The sequence below is a fragment of the Armigeres subalbatus genome, chromosome 1 (assembly GCF_024139115.2).
Source record: "Armigeres subalbatus isolate Guangzhou_Male chromosome 1, GZ_Asu_2, whole genome shotgun sequence".
Classification (NCBI taxonomy): domain Eukaryota; kingdom Metazoa; phylum Arthropoda; class Insecta; order Diptera; family Culicidae; genus Armigeres; species Armigeres subalbatus.
Genome location: NC_085139.1, coordinates 315,415,251 through 315,432,449, shown reverse-complemented (window position 1 = coordinate 315,432,449; position 17,199 = coordinate 315,415,251). Strand labels below are relative to the sequence as shown.

The window sequence follows — 17,199 nt, the reverse complement described above, 5'->3', positions numbered from 1 at the left end:
TGCACGATGCTAAATTGGAGACGATATAGATACACGATATACATACATGTTGTATGGAGAAGCACCTATATCGCCTCCACTTCAACAGCCCACACGACACCATATACTTCCATGTGTTGACTGGGTTTGATAGGGCCTGCCTATAGACACATGCAGCTTTTTGCAGAGGTTCAACAGAGCCCACTGTCAAACCCCACCACATCCTAGACAGGCCCCCTAACTCGCAGTGGCCAAGGGGAGGGGTCGTCATGCCCTTGGACATAGTCCCTGCTGCCCCTGATTCGGCTAGCGATCGAATGTATGCTATTAACAATTCTCTATCTGTGATATATAATTGAGTATCTCACTAGATAAAAAATAAAATCTATGCATTAATTTTCTGGTTTTGAGTTAGCTCAATACCATAAAACCACGCTGATAAGTCAATATGAAGTATGCTTCAGCATATTCACATAATTCTTAAATGAAATAAGATTTTAAAACAAAATTTGAATCAGAATACAAAAAAAAGCACAATTTTCATTCTTTCTTCGAAAAAAAAAAAAAAAAAATTTCGTTTCGTTTTGTAAAATTTCGAATTAAATGGATCTTGATTTCGTATCGTTTCTAAGTCTCGAAAGTAAATTTATATTTCGTTCCGTTTCGTTTCAAATCAACATAGACATTATAAATTTTGTTTCGTTTCGTTTCGTTAGGAAAAAGTGTCTTATCGCATACGCTTACTCAAAAGAGAGGCCGTCTTCAATGTTTCGTACACGCTTCTACTTGGCTCATCAGGGACTATCACCCCAGACTACCATTCCCAGAACTGCGCTTCAAGATGCAACCAAAAATTAACTGAAGTTTGTGGTCCCTTATGATAGGTAGTAAAGCAATTTTTGGAAAAAAAGAACGCGGCTTTGCAATCCAAAACGAAAGTTTCGTTTGGAGTCCTGTAGATGATTGGTCCAGAAAGAAATTGTCAGTTTTTGAAAATCTAATTTTTGACGTAGAATTTTGTCCTTCGTGAAGATAGGGGGGTCATTCTGCATATTCAAATTCGAGACCGTCACGAAAGGTAATCAGGAAGTATGGGCTAATATCTCAGCCATCTTCCAACCGATTTAGGAGATTTGGGTTTAGACCATCATTTGGTTGCTATTTTTAGAAAAGCGCACTGTGAAAAACTGAAAAGAGGATCGGTTCTGTTCAGGTCTAACATTTTATTTTATTTTTTTCTTCTAGAAAGGGTTGATTTAAAAAATGGCGTCGCGTTTGATGTGGTCCAGCGATATTGAAAATGTACTCTAAATGATGACATCTTAGCACAAAATCGTCGAGTGACTGTCGGAAAGTAGCACCAGTCAAGTGCAACTTTTACGCAAGGTTCGAATTAACATTTGGGCGCTGTGAGTGATTAGAAAGGCATATTGTGGATTGAAAATCGGTTCGTGTCAGAACCACCATGTTGAGCCAAGACAAATTGTCATAGTGTAAATCATAATCGCTTGGCGACGGCAGAAATTCTCCGTCGGTAGCTGCGCAAGCGCTCATCGGGGGAGACGTTGCAAACATTTTCTCGCTAACTACCTAATTACTATTTACACAAATATTTTACAATAATAATTTGTTAACTTAGATTGGAACAAGCGCCCTAATCACAGCTTGATCCGAGAATAAGCAACAAACCCTAAACCGATCTTTCCACTCACTAAAGCTTTCTTGTAGTTAATAATTACTAGTCGACCCGGCAGACGTTGTCCTGCATAGTAGGCGAAAATGTGCGTTGTAAACTGTTCTGCACAATTTCCATACGAATCTAACTTTTAGTTTTGTTCGATTTACTCATCTTAATTCGTAATTTTTGCATTAGGAAATCTATATATATAAAAATGAAATGGTCTGTGTTCGTATCCGCATAACTCGAAAACGGCTGGATGGATTTCCTTCATTTCTTCAGCAGTTATGTTCGTTACCGTTTCCGACGGGTTTATATGATATTTCCTTATGTGAAAAATACGAGTAAGGTTGTGCAAATCGTGATATACTAAAATTAAGATTCGTATGAAAATTTCACATGGGCTTTTTCGCCTACTATGCAGAACAACGTCTGCCGGGTCGACTAGTATCATATAAACCCGTCGGAAACTATAACGAATGTTTCTGCTGAAGAAATGAAAAAAATCCATCCAGCCGTTTTCGAGTTATGCGGATACGAACACAGACCATTTCTTTTTTATATATAAGAAGATTTGCAAGCGTCTTAGGGGAAAATGTCACATGGTTTTAAAAAAATTGTCTTCCTTTTACTTCCACTAATTCGTTTTTTTGTATCTACATAAATACGTATTTCATCCACTACTTGTAGACATCTTCATTGTGTTGTTCATCAAGTTTTTTTTATCGAGTCGAGTACAGTAGTTTCAACAGAACGTTACACTTTGTCACCGTCTTGTCAACCTGTTGCCGAAAAATAAGCTTTCTGTAGAGGGTCAAGCCAAGGTAGTCGGGCTCGTTGGCCCATTCCACTGTCGTTCCCTTGAGGATGATTTTGCAGTCCTCAGCCGGAACAAGCCAGGGGGATTTCGCGTGGGGGAAGAACTGGGTCTTCGCCGCGTTGATATAGATCTTCCAGCTGGTGAAATATTCTGTCAGGACATCCAGGCCTCGTTGGAGTTTTGCCATGAGCGCTCGTATGAATTGTCCCCTGTAGACGATAGAGGTATCATCTGCGAACAGTGACAAAGTGCGGCCTTCTTGAGGTTCTGGCGTGTCGCAGGTGAACAGGTTGAACAGCAGGGGTTGCGGGATGCCTGCGACGATGTCTTGCGCATTGGAACTCGCTCCGTTGAATGAGACCCGGAATGTCCTTACCGACAGATAGTTGCGGATGATTTTCACTAGGTAGCTGGGAAGATTGAGGCGATGTAGTTTGTACACCAGACCATCATGCCGTACATTGTCAAATGCCTTCTCGATATCGAGTAAGGCCATGGCGGATGTGTGAGAGTCATACTTGATCCGTCTGAGGACGTTGGTAACTTGGGTCAGTTGGTGTACGGTTAATCGACCACGCTCATCGCGTAAGATGTTATGTTGTTCGGCAGACTCGAGTAGTCGGTGGTAAATTGCTTTTTCAAACAGCTTGGATAACCCTGAGAGAAGACTGATGGGACGATAGCTTTTGGAAAGGAAGGATCCTTCCCAGGCTTCCTGATGGTAATGACTTTCGCAGACTTCCAGGACGATGGGAAGTAGCTGAGTCGCATACACTGATTGAAGATCAGCGAAAGGTGCTCAAAGAATGGAACACTCATGTGTTTTTAAGATTTAGGATGCTGTCGAAGCCTGGAGCCTTCATGTTTTTTGATGATTTGATATAGGCCGTCAGTTCGCCATCTAAGATCTCCAACTCCTCAGAATAGTCGTTTGGAGTCAGATGGATGTTGTTCGCATGCTCGTTAACGGTTGCTTCATCTGGACTGATGATGTTCTGTCCAAGATTGTGTGAGCTGACGAAATTACGACCTATTTCGACTGCCTTCTCTGCATGAGTTATCAAGCGATCCTTAGAGTCAGTGTTGTCTATTGGTATCAAAGGTGGAATGGGCCGAGGCTTGGATTTTAGAATCTTGGTTAGCTTCCAGAACGGCTCAGCACAGTTCGTTGTTGGACCATACGCCTCCGTTATGGTTTGAGACGGTGTTTCCCCACGATTGGTGCTTTGCGTTCAGATCTCCAGCGATGATGAACTGCCCTGCCACCGAGTGAGCTTCACTATATCCCTTCTTAGTTCGGCCGACGCGTGCCGTCGTCTACTTTGACTTGTGTGGGACAGTAAGCCATGATGAACGTGACGACTCCGACGGATGTGATGACTTCCACTCCAATGGCTTCGATAATTTTGAGCTTGAAATCCGGCAGCAGGCGGTAGGCGATTTTGCACCGACAGGCGATTGCCACTCCTCCCCCTGGAGTTTGTTCGATCGAACCTCACCAGCCTAAAACCCGTTGCGCTTACCTCGGGCTCCAGGTGGGTATGTGATTAAAGCCGCCTCAATCTCCTTCTCCTGAAGGAATTCGCTGAGCTCGACGATTTTGCACTTGACCGAGCGAGCATTTCAATTTACCAGACCCAACCAAGTAGTCATTTTCAATTACAAAAAGGTCCAGAGTGTAAATCTGGTCGAACCGGGATTTGCAGCTTCGAAGCCGAGCCTGCTGCTCGGGGCTGTAGACCGGAGCGGAATCCTCCGGGAGTAGAGGCTGCTCATCTTGCTATTGGCGGAATCCGGGGGCATTGAGCGGCGGCCATTCGCTCGTGGACGGTCTGGATGTTGCTTTGCTTGACTTTCGGCCACGCGTTTCGGGCAGACCTGCGTGGTGGCTCGATGCTTTTCCCCACAGTTGGCACACTTGGGGTCAGCCTCTTCCATTTGCTCGAGCTCGTCGATGCCGTGGTCACCGCCACACCGGGTGCATCGTACGTTCGTAAGGCTGTTCCGCGTGCCATAGCCGAAGCGGAGACAGTTCATGCACTGCGTCACGTCACGATGCACGGGCTTGTACTTTGTCCACTCGACGACGGTGCCGTTGATGGCCTTGATTTGCTTGAGGTCCTTCATTGTGGTAGTACCGTGCTCCAGGTGCACCTGGTGGAGCTGATCACGGTAGGCCCGGGAAGTGTCATGCCGGCGGATGTTGTAAATGTTGGTCGGCTTCAGACCACTTTCCTCCAGAGCTTCCTGTGCAGTTTAGATGTTCTTTCCGTAAGGAATCACCCCCGACATTGTACGCACAACCTACCTAATCCAATGATCGTTCACGAATGAGGAAGCCTAAGCGTTGTTCGGTATCATGATGCAGTTTGGCTAAGGGTTGCCAACATTAGTGACTTCACAGTTAATTCCTCTTAATCATAACAGCGCCATCTGTACCTCACATCTTCCCTCTTCTCCGAAGAAAGAACAAAAAAGTTTGTTCTTTTTATAAATATCAACCAATTCAACGCAATAATAATTTTCCAAAAACGAAAAGGATAAGTTAAATAAAATTATTAATATTTTGTTTCCGTGTATTTATTTTAAAAAATACCGTAAATATACGTAAACCTCTTTAGTCGTGTACGAGAGTTTTTCGTATTCATCACTGTATAGGGCACTGCACGGACTGCTTTGTCTCTTTCTCGCTGCAAAGAAATTAGAAAACAACAAGGCCAGTAAACGTCAAAATTTATAAGGAACGAAAGAGAAAGAGATGTTTCCGTGCAGTGCCCTATGGTCCAATGCACCGAGTTCATCATTGACGTTTGAGACGGGCGCTGTTTACTAAGAATGAATACTTTTTCATTCATCGAGTTCATGCAAGTGTTCATTTTTAGTAAACAGCGCCCGTCTCAAACGTCATTGTGTTCATTCGGTGCATTGGACAATACTGTACTGTTAGACGTCACGAATGAATTCGGTCCTCGTCGAATGAACTTTCTTTTGACAGCTCGCTGACTCATTCGTTTATCTCTTCAGTTTGTACATTGTAAACACCTATGTTGAAGCCGTTGAAGCAAACGCGACATAAAAATCCCAGTTTCCACGCAAAATTTCCTCAATAATGTATACATAGATGAAATCTGACCATCAGTAGGGAGTACCGATGGAATGATTCGAGAATTTTCCCCGCTTGCAGGAAAGTATGAGTTTTGAGTTTCAGTTCATGTGAACCACACAAAAATTAATCACTCTGTTTTGTAAATGGTTAAATTTGTGAAATGAATTTATTTAAGGTATTCGAATCAAATGTAGGTGCAGTGCGGGATTATGCTATCATTGCTGTAACATTTGTACGTAATCACCTAGATATGTTGGCTTCTTTTTGTCTCTTTTAGGTCGATCATTAGCACCTTGTGAATCTTCCTGCTCAACCGAACTTTTAACCAAGGACCTTTCACGATTCTCTGCCCATTCGAATACCCTTTTAGTTTGTGTTACGTGGCGCCTTAGGGTAGATCCATCCTCATCAACTAACAGCAATCTTCCGTTAGTTTCCTCGAGCAGATCAAATCTTGAATCACCTTTTGCTCGCACCTGGCGTTCAATGAGCACAACGTCGCCGGGCTTAACCCGACATACTCGAGCGGATCGTCGTTTGTCCTCCAGCTTTTTCCCACGCAGTTTAGACTCACGATCCCGTTCGTTCAGCAGGCTCTCGTCATGATGAATTTCGGCTCGGTTTAGGAGTGGAAGTCCTCTTCTAACTTTCCTTCCCAACATCACTTCCTCCGGGGGAACCTTCGTAACAGTATTGGCTGCAGCGTTATGAGCTCGGACAGCGGCCTGCAACTCCTCATTGAAATGATTTCCCGTGATCACGGCCGTAGCCATTGCCTTGTTTACCAACTTCATGTAAGCTTCGGCCAGGCCGTTTTGTTGTGGAAAGAGAGGCGTTGAATATTTGTTCATGATTCCCCGTTTCGAGCAGTATGATCTGTACTCCTCTCCGTTGAAAGGTGGCCCGTTATCGCTTTTCATGGTTTGTGGAATCCTCCCTTTCGAACACTTCGTCCAGAATCGTTTTGGTATGCTCGAAACTCGTCGACTTAACTGGACGCGCGATAATGTACCTCGACCTATAGTCAACCAGTACGAGGATGTAGATGCCACCAAATCTAGAGTACGGACCGTTGAAATCTACAGCGATGGCTTCCCAAACGGTTTTCGGGGCTAGGGTACGTTGCATAGGCGTGGGTTTCTCAGGTTTTCCATTTGCGGCCCAGGTACGGCAAGCTTTAACCCAATTCTCAGCATCGCTAGGCATACCGGGCCACCATACGCGCTCCCTAAGGATGCTCTTGAATTTTGCTGAAAGAGGATGACCACTGTGGGCTACCTCGAGTGTTTTTCCCTTAGTGCGCTTGGAATTACGATACAGTCATTTTTACCACCAAACCATTGGAGACATACAAGTCTGATGCCACTAGCTGGAATCTTCTCAACAGTTTGGGCCATTTTCCTGACTCCAAAGCAGCCACGACGTTGGTAAGTGTCTCATCGCGAGTTGTAGCTTTTCGGATTTCGTCTTCCGTCAGGAAGCTTATCATACTGACTTCTAGCCTTGCTATTTCCCACTGACTGGAGTCCTCATCAAAAGGTCCATCAATGCCCGTGTATAGACGAGAGGGAGGGTCAGCGATATTATCACTACCCTTCACGTATTCGACATCATAACAGTAGGGGCTTAGACGTAGAGCCCAACCGTCAGCTCTCGTTAGCACCCTCTTGGAGTCTTCCCGCGAACGGTTGAGGATGAACGATATTCCCTTTGAGTCCAGGCGCAAAGTGAAGTGTCTCCCAAGTAAAAAAATAGGCAAAGTGCTCGACGGCCCACACTGCGCCCAACGCCTCTCGTTGGTTCTGAGCATAACGTTTTTCCGTAGCAGTCAGGGCCTTCGAGGCGAAACTAATGATGCGATGTGTGCCAATGCTATCAACCTGGAAGTATAAAGGATAAAACAATGTTCGTGGACAATATGCTGTCACAATGATCACCTGTACCAGGACCGCGCCCAATGCAATCGGTGATGCATCCGTATAAAGGATTGTTTTGTCGGCTTCACTGAAATAGCCCAGAGTTACGGTACATTTTGCAATCGTCTCCTTGACTGCTTCGAAAGCAGAAGTTTGGGACGGACCCCATTCCCAACCGTTCTTCGCCGTAACCATCCACAAAGGCTTAGTCAAGTCCGCAAAATTTCGAATGTGAGGGCTTAAGAAGGAAGCCAAACCCAGGAAACTGCGTAGCTCCGAAGCTGTAGTTGGACATCTAAATTCCCGTATGAGTTTTGCCTTTGCCTCATCGATGTGGAATCCCTCTTCGTCCAGCTTGTGTCCGAGAAAGGTCACGGAGGTTTGATCGAACTCGCATTTGTCTACGTTGAGCGTCAAATTGTTTGCTTTCAGGACCTGCATTACCTTCGCAACGGTTTTCCTCAATTCGACTAGAGTTTCGGCGAAAACTAGAACGTCATCTATGTAGATGATAACATTTGGGAAGTCTTTCAGGATTCTTGTCATTTCGCGCTGAAAGATTTCCGGGCGCAGTTCACCCCGAACATTAATCTTTTGAATCGATACATCCCGTGTTCCGACAAAAAGGTTGTTAAATCCCTGGAGGCTTTGTCCAACTCAAGATGGTAGTATGCGTTGGATAAATCTAGCTTGGTGAAGAATTTGGCTGAATGAAGTTTAGATTTCATCTCATTTATCGGAGGCAGTCGGAAATACTCCCGCTTAATAGCTTTATTGGCCGCTCGCATATTTACTACTAAGCGAAAGTCTCCTTTTCCCTTCGGAACAGCGGACATTCCGCTGATCCAATCGGGGGCGGTGGAAACCTTTTCGATGATATCCCTCTCTTCCATTTCCTGTAATCTTTTCCTCGCTGCCTCTCTGAACGCCGCGGGTACATTATCCCAAGTAACATTTTTAGATTTATGATTTACTGCAAGAGTATTTGAATCCTACAACAATAAAACCATAGTCAAGGCATTTTATTCTTCATCGCTTACACCACAACCCCTTGAAGAGTAGTATCTGCCTAGTTGGCCCACTCTTGAAATGGTTTTGAAGGGTAAATGCCAAACGGGTTTCAAGATCGGAATATGACTGAACACGAATACGAATCAGGCACCAAAAACCTTTCGTAATAAATTTGTAAACCATTATAAAAGACAGTTGGCACCATTTAAAACCCTTTTTAAGCCATTTAATCTTGATCCCTGCGGAGATCTCTAGATCTAGCTTTATGCAAACATTCACATGAAATAATAAAATACGTTCAGTCCCAACAAAATAAATTAAAGTTTATTGTACATGAATCCATGAAATGCCTTAATCAAATATCGAAATGAAATATTTATAATCATTGAGAAAAATATTCGAAGCAGATTTGATGTGTGGTGCATCAATTTTTGGTGCCAAATGAGATTTATTGCGTCATATGGTGCGAAACTCCGATATAACTGATGCGCTCTCAGTAAACCCCGTTTTAAAAAATATTTTTCGAAAAATAATTTTATGTTAAATTTGCACTTATCTGTTTACAAAAACAAAAATCTGGTAATTGCATATTATTAAGTTTTTTATTATTTACAGCTGATTTGTTTATAAAATGTCATATAAAATCATAAATGTAATGCAGTACTAATAGATATTTCATTTCAAATTCACTCCTAATCTGTAGTGAAAAAAAATATGGCGATGGCATCCGAGATGATTTTTCGCCATCTATTTATTCACATTGTTTTGCTTCGATGAAATCAACCATAAAATCATAATGTTTAGATAGGGCATGTGTGAAGGTTCGAATGACTGTTACAAATGCTGAATGGTCATTTTTCGACATATATGGTGATCATAACTAGAGTAAATTTGACAGTTCAAGTTTACCAAACAAAAAAGCAATGGGTAATGTTTTTAACATAACCGCGAATAGACGTAGGACTTGTATAAACGTAACGTATTTACATTTAACTTCTAATTTTTGGATCTATGGAGTTTGATTATAGGTATTGATATTGGAAACGACAACTTCCATGCTGTGTAGAATTATTAGCAATTTGTTAATTCGAAACTTCTGGAAGACGAGCTCGGTGATCTAGTGGCTACCGCTTCTGTCTTATAATCAGGAGATTGTGGGTTCAATTCCAGGCTCATCCCTTTACTTCTTTGTATTTTAATCCTAGTTCTCTCTGTGCTTCACGTTATACCAAAGCGGTTCCTACTGTTATAACCTTCCACACAATCCTAAAATCTCCCGTGCCACCTATGAGAGGGCGTAGAGTTCTCTGCATCTTTCTTAAGTAGGTGTCCAACAAATCATCCCTCCCCTTCCTCAGCATTCGCAAGGACGTGGCCAGGACAGATCTCGACTATTGGAGAGTGCATTGCTTCCATCTAAGAGTTAGTGATTAGTCCCAAATCAATATCTGTGGTAACGGATGAAAGTGATGCTACTCTCATACAATACTCTTGGCTTGTACCACCTACGAATTTGTGCGAACTGCTAAATGCTAATGCTAATGCTATTTGTTAATTCGAAACTTCTGGAAATAGAACGAATAATTAAATACATAATAAGAATTGCTTTGTTTTTAATTATTAAGCCCTTATTTACTCAAATGTAGGGCATTTATAGATTTCTTATTGATAATAGTATTTGAAGTTTAAAAATTCTATTAATAAAATTTCCAGACTTGGGCAAAATGCGCTATTTTAGGGGAACTGTCTCGTTTTCCAAACAAAGAAATACAGCACCAATTTGATTGCTTCTTTTTGCAAACATGTGTGTTTACGGCTGAAAAAAAACATAACAATAAGAAACAAGTCAATGAGCAGTAACCCTGCTAATACGGTAACGAAAAATTATTTAATGTTTTGATTTCGAAATCCGAGTCTACGTGAAGTTCAATAATATAATTTTTCAGAAAATGAAAAACAAATAATAAGATAAAGATTCAATAAACAATTTAATTTTGCGGACTTTTTTAAAACATTGTCTACAGCGAAATTTTCTAATCTAAAATGGATATTAACACTATTGCTGGTTGTGTATCTTTAATTGCTAATGCCTTCTGCGAATAAATGAAACTGAAAGTAATTATTTTATTCAAATTTTTATTTATATTTTTGCTGAGAAATCAGAACTGTTATAGTATAACCATGTTTTACTGTAAGTGTCGTTCAGTACCAAGCACAACAACATATGGTCAGTCATATGCCATGACTCGTACCCATCCCGGGATCATGTGGATTATGAAACCAATCACTTTTCGTGGATGAGCAGACCAAATCTCTCTAATTTTATTCTTCTTCATCCACCACCGCTGCCTCAGCCATCATCGGCCTCTAGCCGTGAACTCCGAGCGATGCGATGGGCGATTGCATCCATCGCAACCGACACCACTGCATCCGACCATCATCAAGCACAGAATGACAAAAAATGCGCCCACTTCTTTCATGCATATTCGCAGACCCACCGGCAGTTCTACCGCTGGCGACTGCATGCTGTGTAGGTAAACACAGCGAACGAACGAACGAAACGAAAAATGCGCGAGCAAAAAGCACGTCAGTACGCGCTGCTGTCACAAATTGTAATGACTCGCACACGGCAGGCACTGCTTCTTTTATACACAAAGAAAATCTTGCGGTGGACCCGAAGGCCCGTGACATACCGCATTCTGATGTCCGTGTTAGGAATGCACGGGATTGGTTACATATGAAATTTTTGCTGGCTTTGACAAGAATTGAAATTTTCAATAGCTTATCGTTAATAATCTTAAGTTTCAATGAAATAGGCAAATTGCTGGATAGTGTTCGAGTCGATTGATATATAAATCTTAAAAATCCATCGAAAGATAAAGACGCTAGCAACGTTTGAAATCTTCCCTTTCAGCGTAACACTCTCGACCTCCAAAAATCTAAATGACACCCAGTATAGTAAAAAAAGACGTAAGTCCTACGTCAAAAAACAGAAGGCATGGATAGAAGTTACGGGTAAATAATTCAAATTGATCATTGATGCACGTAAGTAAAACATGAAGTACTCCACTAGTGGTGACGGCGGTTTATCAGTCGGACCCATAAATAAATGTTTCCGTGCCACCGTTAATGGAAAAAGTGTATTTTTAATAGTGACTGTAGCGGGTCTACGCACCGTGTTTTCCTTCTATCATTCATTCTTAAAAATTTGTCACCTCGCGATTTCGGAAATAAAAATTTCTATATCAAGGTGATTAATAAAGCTGAAAATTTGTCTGCATGCATATTATGAGTAAGCAAGCAGCGTGATGATGTTTCAGAGCTATTTTTTTTTGAAAAAATGAAAGATTCAACTCTTACTACTCTCTTCACTTTCCCACTTTTTTGGCTTTGATTTTTTTTCAGAGCTGCAGAGTTTGGATTTCATAAGACTCTTTATGTAGCAAGCACAAATGCCAATTGATCTGATGTAAAGCTGAAAGTAACTTTTATAGTTACAAAACGAGTTTAAGAAGTATTTCATCATGACAAATAAAACAAACACCAAACAGTATTAATGATACTTCCCAGACAGGTTTAATAAAGGCAAGGGCTGCTCTAATAAATTCATATTTAAAACTTCGTAGTATTCGGAATTTATAACCTGCCACAAAAGGTTTTGGCAACAGCTTGAAGATGGATCATAATTTATGCGTGGTAAATGCTTTATCAAAACTGGAGAGCAAGCCAATTGCCATAATAAAACCACAATAAATAACATCGAATGCCAAAGAGCTGTATGAATGTTACTTGGGTATAGTACGCGTTTCTTACCGGAGGAATTGCCTTATCAATACAGAACTTGACCTTCACTCCGGGCATTTTCATAAACGGAGGCTGTGTCGCTGACAAGGTCGCTGATGATTCACAAGAGTTAACAATTGCCCCAACCTTCAACAATTTCATTTCGCCGGCGGTTCTTCTGCCCAGCAACGAACGACGGCCTCCTTTCACTACCACGAAATTGGCCCACACAGAAGGTTTATTAAGTTCCACCGCTCCAATTTTTGCTCTAAAGCGATGTTGAATAATCATCGATTCTTTAGCAGCATAAGCGTGAACTGTGAAGCATGGGTCATTACTCAAAAACTTGATATCAGCGTGACCATTTTCCCAATCGCTCTTTAAATGCTCCCAGTCGTAGTCGCCTATGACATTGACGTCAGACCCTGAGTCAATCAAAAATTCGATCGCTGCTGCCCCTATACGGCAGGTTACCAGTGCATCTTGGTAGGAAATTATTCGTAAAGACTGCAAGTAATGAGAATATTATCCTTTATTATCATTTCTTATTAATTAACAAAGGTTTATTTTTAAAAATGTTTTAAATTTCAGAGGAAGTTTAGGCATTAGAGACAATTATACCTCGTGTTTCTGCATGTTGGGGTCAACCATTGTGGCTTCCGGTGATATTTGATGGACTTCATCGATGCTGTTGACACGCTTCGTTGGACACACCGCTGCAAAGTGGCCACGTTTCTTACAGGAGTTACATGAGCGGTTATTGGCCGGGCACCTGGCGAGTTCTTTGTGGGCTGAACGACCACACTGTTTACACACGTCTTGTGTGCTGGGATTGCGGCGCTTACGTATTGCTCCGCCTGGAGCAAATGCTGGGTTTCTGTCTCGCTTGAATCCAGTGCCTCTGTTCATTGGACGATTGAACTTTTTGGTCGTTCTCTCCATAACCATGGTTGCAGCAGTACCAGATGAGGGACCCGGCTGCAATCCAGTTTCGTACGCCTCGTTACGTGTCGCTGCTTGCACGACGTAAAGTGTGTCGTGACCGTACATCCTCGCATATTTCGCCAGTTCCTGGTTTCGCATGCCCTTCAGAAGCTGAAGTTGAACGAATCGTGACTGGTCTGACGGACTGTATTCACACAGACGAACTTTCTCCACTAAGCGTGCATGGAACCGAACGATTGATTCCCCATCTAGCTGCCGCATGTTCAAAAACGCTTCGTGCTCTACAGCTGGGTCGGACATCGATTTAAGATAGTTATCAATGCTCTGAACAAATTTAGCATAGCAGCCGGGTGCATCGAGAGGAGGGCGCAATTCTGCGGCTCTTACGATTGCCTGCATCTCTTCACCCATTGCCAGATATAGCAGACGGCATCTATCGGCCGGTGTGTTAGCATTGCTAAATTCCGCGCCAATTTCGAATGTTTCAAGGTATCGATTCCATGTTTCCCATAGCTTGGACGATGGAACGTTCTGTGGGAACGGCTTTATATGCTCCCAGCGGATGTTCACTGTTTCGCTCCTTGGTGTTGATTTGTCTCTGATCCAAAAATCTGTTGAACAGATGGAATCTTCCTTCTCTTGGTTCTTTAGGAAGCTTCTGCCAACTTCAACACCGTTTGCTCGAGTCGAGCAAACCTCTGCGCTAGGTTATCCTGCACGCCTTCATCTTTCTCTTCCGTTAGCTCGCTAACAACTTCGACCTCAGCGCCCACTTCTGGTAGCTGGTCAGCTCTCCAGGGGAGCGCGGACGTATTTACCGATATCCATTTTCTGAAATTTTAGTTTGGAGAGAAAAGGTCCGTTATAATACATCGAGTAGTGATTGACACACAATTGGTTACAATCTTTCTACTTGATATTGCTGGACCATACGAGCAAAAGGCCAGAAAAAGGAATTCTTTCTCTAGCAATGGACATTGTCAGAGCTATGCTCTGCTTGCAAACAACACACTGCAGGCTTTCTCTATATCCACGTGACAAAAGCGCATGGAATGCGCTTTTTTTATATATAAGCTTAGGTATGATAAAGACATGGCCAAAATAAATCAGATTTCTTGCAAGAGGACATTGTCAGGGTTTAACCCCTCCACAAACAACACTCCGCAGGTTATCGGTCCGCGCAACCGCCTATGTTCAACTTTATTTGCCCAACAAAACAACTGAACCGAATAGTGAATTCGTGAGTGGACATTGCCAGAGATTGATCCCTCGAGCAAACAACGCACTACAGGCTATCGGTCCGACATTTGTGGCAGTACCTTTGTTCCTTTTGACAAAGGAAAAGATATACTTGGATCCAATTTGACATTTGCTTAACAAAACAACTAAACCGGATAGTTATCTCGCAGGTGGACATTGCCAGGAATCAGCCCTTAGGCAAACAACGCACCGCAGGCTATCGGTTTGGCATTTGTGGTGCAAAACAACAAAATTGGAATCCCCATGTATCAGACTTAAGGGAAACACGTCACAAGCCCCGATTTGACATTTGTGCCACAAAACAACAGCACCGATTAGCTATTCCGAAGTGGACATTACCAGATTTTTATCTTTCGGCAAACAACGCACTGCAAGCTATCGGAGCGACATTTGAGGCATGACAAGACAACAAAATCGGTTATGGCTGCTTTAGGCGGAAGTGCTTCCCGCTGTTTTTTCAGGTGGCAACAGACATTGCTCGGGCTACGCCCTTATAGCAAACAACTTGTCACCATTACTCTCGATGTCGATTTTCTATAGCATTCCCTTTTTTCATAATCAATGTCGTGAGGTGATTCCTCCCGTAAAAGAACAAAAAGGTTCCCTTTTTCTTTCGCATATTTACGAAGATCTGAAACGGTCGCCAAATGTGCTGTTTAGATGTTCTTTCCGTAAGGAATCACCCTTGACATTGTACGCACAATCTACCTAATCCAATAATCGTTCACGAATGAGAAAGCCTAAGCGTTGTTCGGTATCATGATGCAGTTTGGCTAAGGGTTGCCAACATTAGTGACTTCACAGTTAATTCCTCTTAATCATAACAGCGCCATCTGTACCTCACACTTCCTTCAGCTCCTTTTCGTCCACTTCGTCGAGGCCACGCAGCACGACTTTGATGGGTTTGCTGCCGGGAACGTCGTGGGTGTAAAATTGGAGCCGTTTCGCATTCAGGTACTCCAGCACCTTGTCGAAGTGAGACCTTCCCTCGGTCATTAACTTCACACCTTCGGCGCACAGTTGAAAGGTGCACTTCAAGCCCCGGGCGATCAGTTTCCGGTGGTCGGGAGTTGGTATTTCATTTGTATGGGAGCCCCCACTTCCGAAGAGGGAGGAGTCTTGAACCATTCCGGGCTCAAAAACCTCTTCATACAAATTTTACATTCAATCATAACAATAAAACGGACGAAACAGCTTGATTTATTTGCTTATAACATGCAAATTAAATTTGTTTATTAAATATTCTAAAGGAACAGTGGGGATACGAAACGCATGTTCTAAATGAATTAATTTATTTATATACTTGCTAATTTTATGTTCACTATTCGTTGCGATCATTGCTCGTTGGTAGACTTGTAGTTGGTAGACAGCCGACGAGGGACACCAATCAGCTTCCACATTCGATTCTGACAGGGCGTCCAGTTTTGCTTCCGTGGTAACTTGGCCTTGTAACAAACGGCCTAACGTTTCACTGTATTTATATCTTTTAGGTCGGAATCACATGCGGTAATCTTCTAGCGATCTTCTCGTCAGGTGGCTACAGTAAATTGTCCGGCACTACACTACACTAGCATCGCTACTGGTTGAATTCTAAGCGACCTGGCTGTCACTCGCGACGTATATACGTTTTCTTCATCTAAGGGCGTTAGAACAGTCTTTTAATCCACACTAATCCCCAGTTGACAGCCACTTCTCGCGCGCGACAGACGTCTTTCCGCACAATTCATATATCTAGTCTATTGCATTGATTTATTCGTGTCGTTCTTGTTCCGAAAAATTGCATTCGGCACGAGATGTCACACAGAAGGAACACTCTCGTCGTGGATTTTAGTGTCCTGCCAAAGCGACCGCCGTTGGACCAGGTCAAGGAGTTTCTCGAGGAAGATATAAAGATTGACATTGCAGATGTTAAAACTATCCAGTTACACAACCTCAAAAACTACGTGTATATTGAGATGCACGACTCCGGCGTAGCCCTACGACTACAAAAACAACACCATCTCAAACACTCGTTTGAACATCTCGGTGTACATTACTATATACCAGTTTACGTTGATGGTCCCGCTACCACCATCAGGATCCACGATCTCCCGCCGCGAATGGCCAATAAAATCATATCCGATCATATTGAGCAATATGGCAAAGTCATCTCTATCCACAACGAAGTATGGAAAAATTTCTTCCCAGGAGTGCCGAATGGTGTGAGAGTAGTACGTATTAGGCTGGAGAAAACAATACCATCACACATCGTAGTGGACAATCATACGACACTTGTGACCTACCGCAAAGAAGCTAATGCTCCAACCACCGTGACTTCTCATACGCCAGCAAAATTGAACGATGTCGACACACAGACCAACAGCGCTAAAAACGTAACTCCAGTGGCAGTCTCAACTGGAGCCAGCGAGGCCTATAATAACGACAACGATGACGGTAACAATGGCCAACAAAGTATAGATAACTTGATAAGAGAAATCGAAAACGAAATTGCAGAGAAGAGGCGGCTGTCAACGAGTACGAGTGAAACAAGCAGCAGCGTAGGGCATGACGCAAAACGTTCGTGTAATGAAGGATGCCAATCACATAAGGAAGTGCAAAACGGAGAAGAAAATTGTTGCGAAAATTACTTTGATTCTGATTAGAAAGTCTACAATACCAGATCAAGAAAAAAATGATTTTGTATTTATTATATTATAGATGT

At 42.6% G+C, this 17,199-nt stretch overlaps 2 protein-coding genes across 2 annotated transcripts in view; both read left to right on the top strand.

Moving 5' to 3' along the window:
* Positions 1-17,199, top strand: part of LOC134217963 (uncharacterized) — a 575,616-nt gene that overhangs the window by 202,108 nt on the left and 356,309 nt on the right. The window lies entirely within an intron of this gene.
* On the top strand, positions 16,292-17,140 carry LOC134219319 (uncharacterized). The gene has a single exon (XM_062698038.1). It carries the CDS (start codon positions 16,292-16,294, stop codon positions 17,138-17,140), a length of 849 nt encoding a protein of 282 aa, XP_062554022.1.

What these genes read in the sequence shown, in the direction of transcription:
- LOC134219319 (XM_062698038.1), top strand. Translation starts at nt 16,292, where the DNA reads ATGTCACACAGAAGGAACACTCTCGTCGTGGATTTTAGTGTCCTGCCA.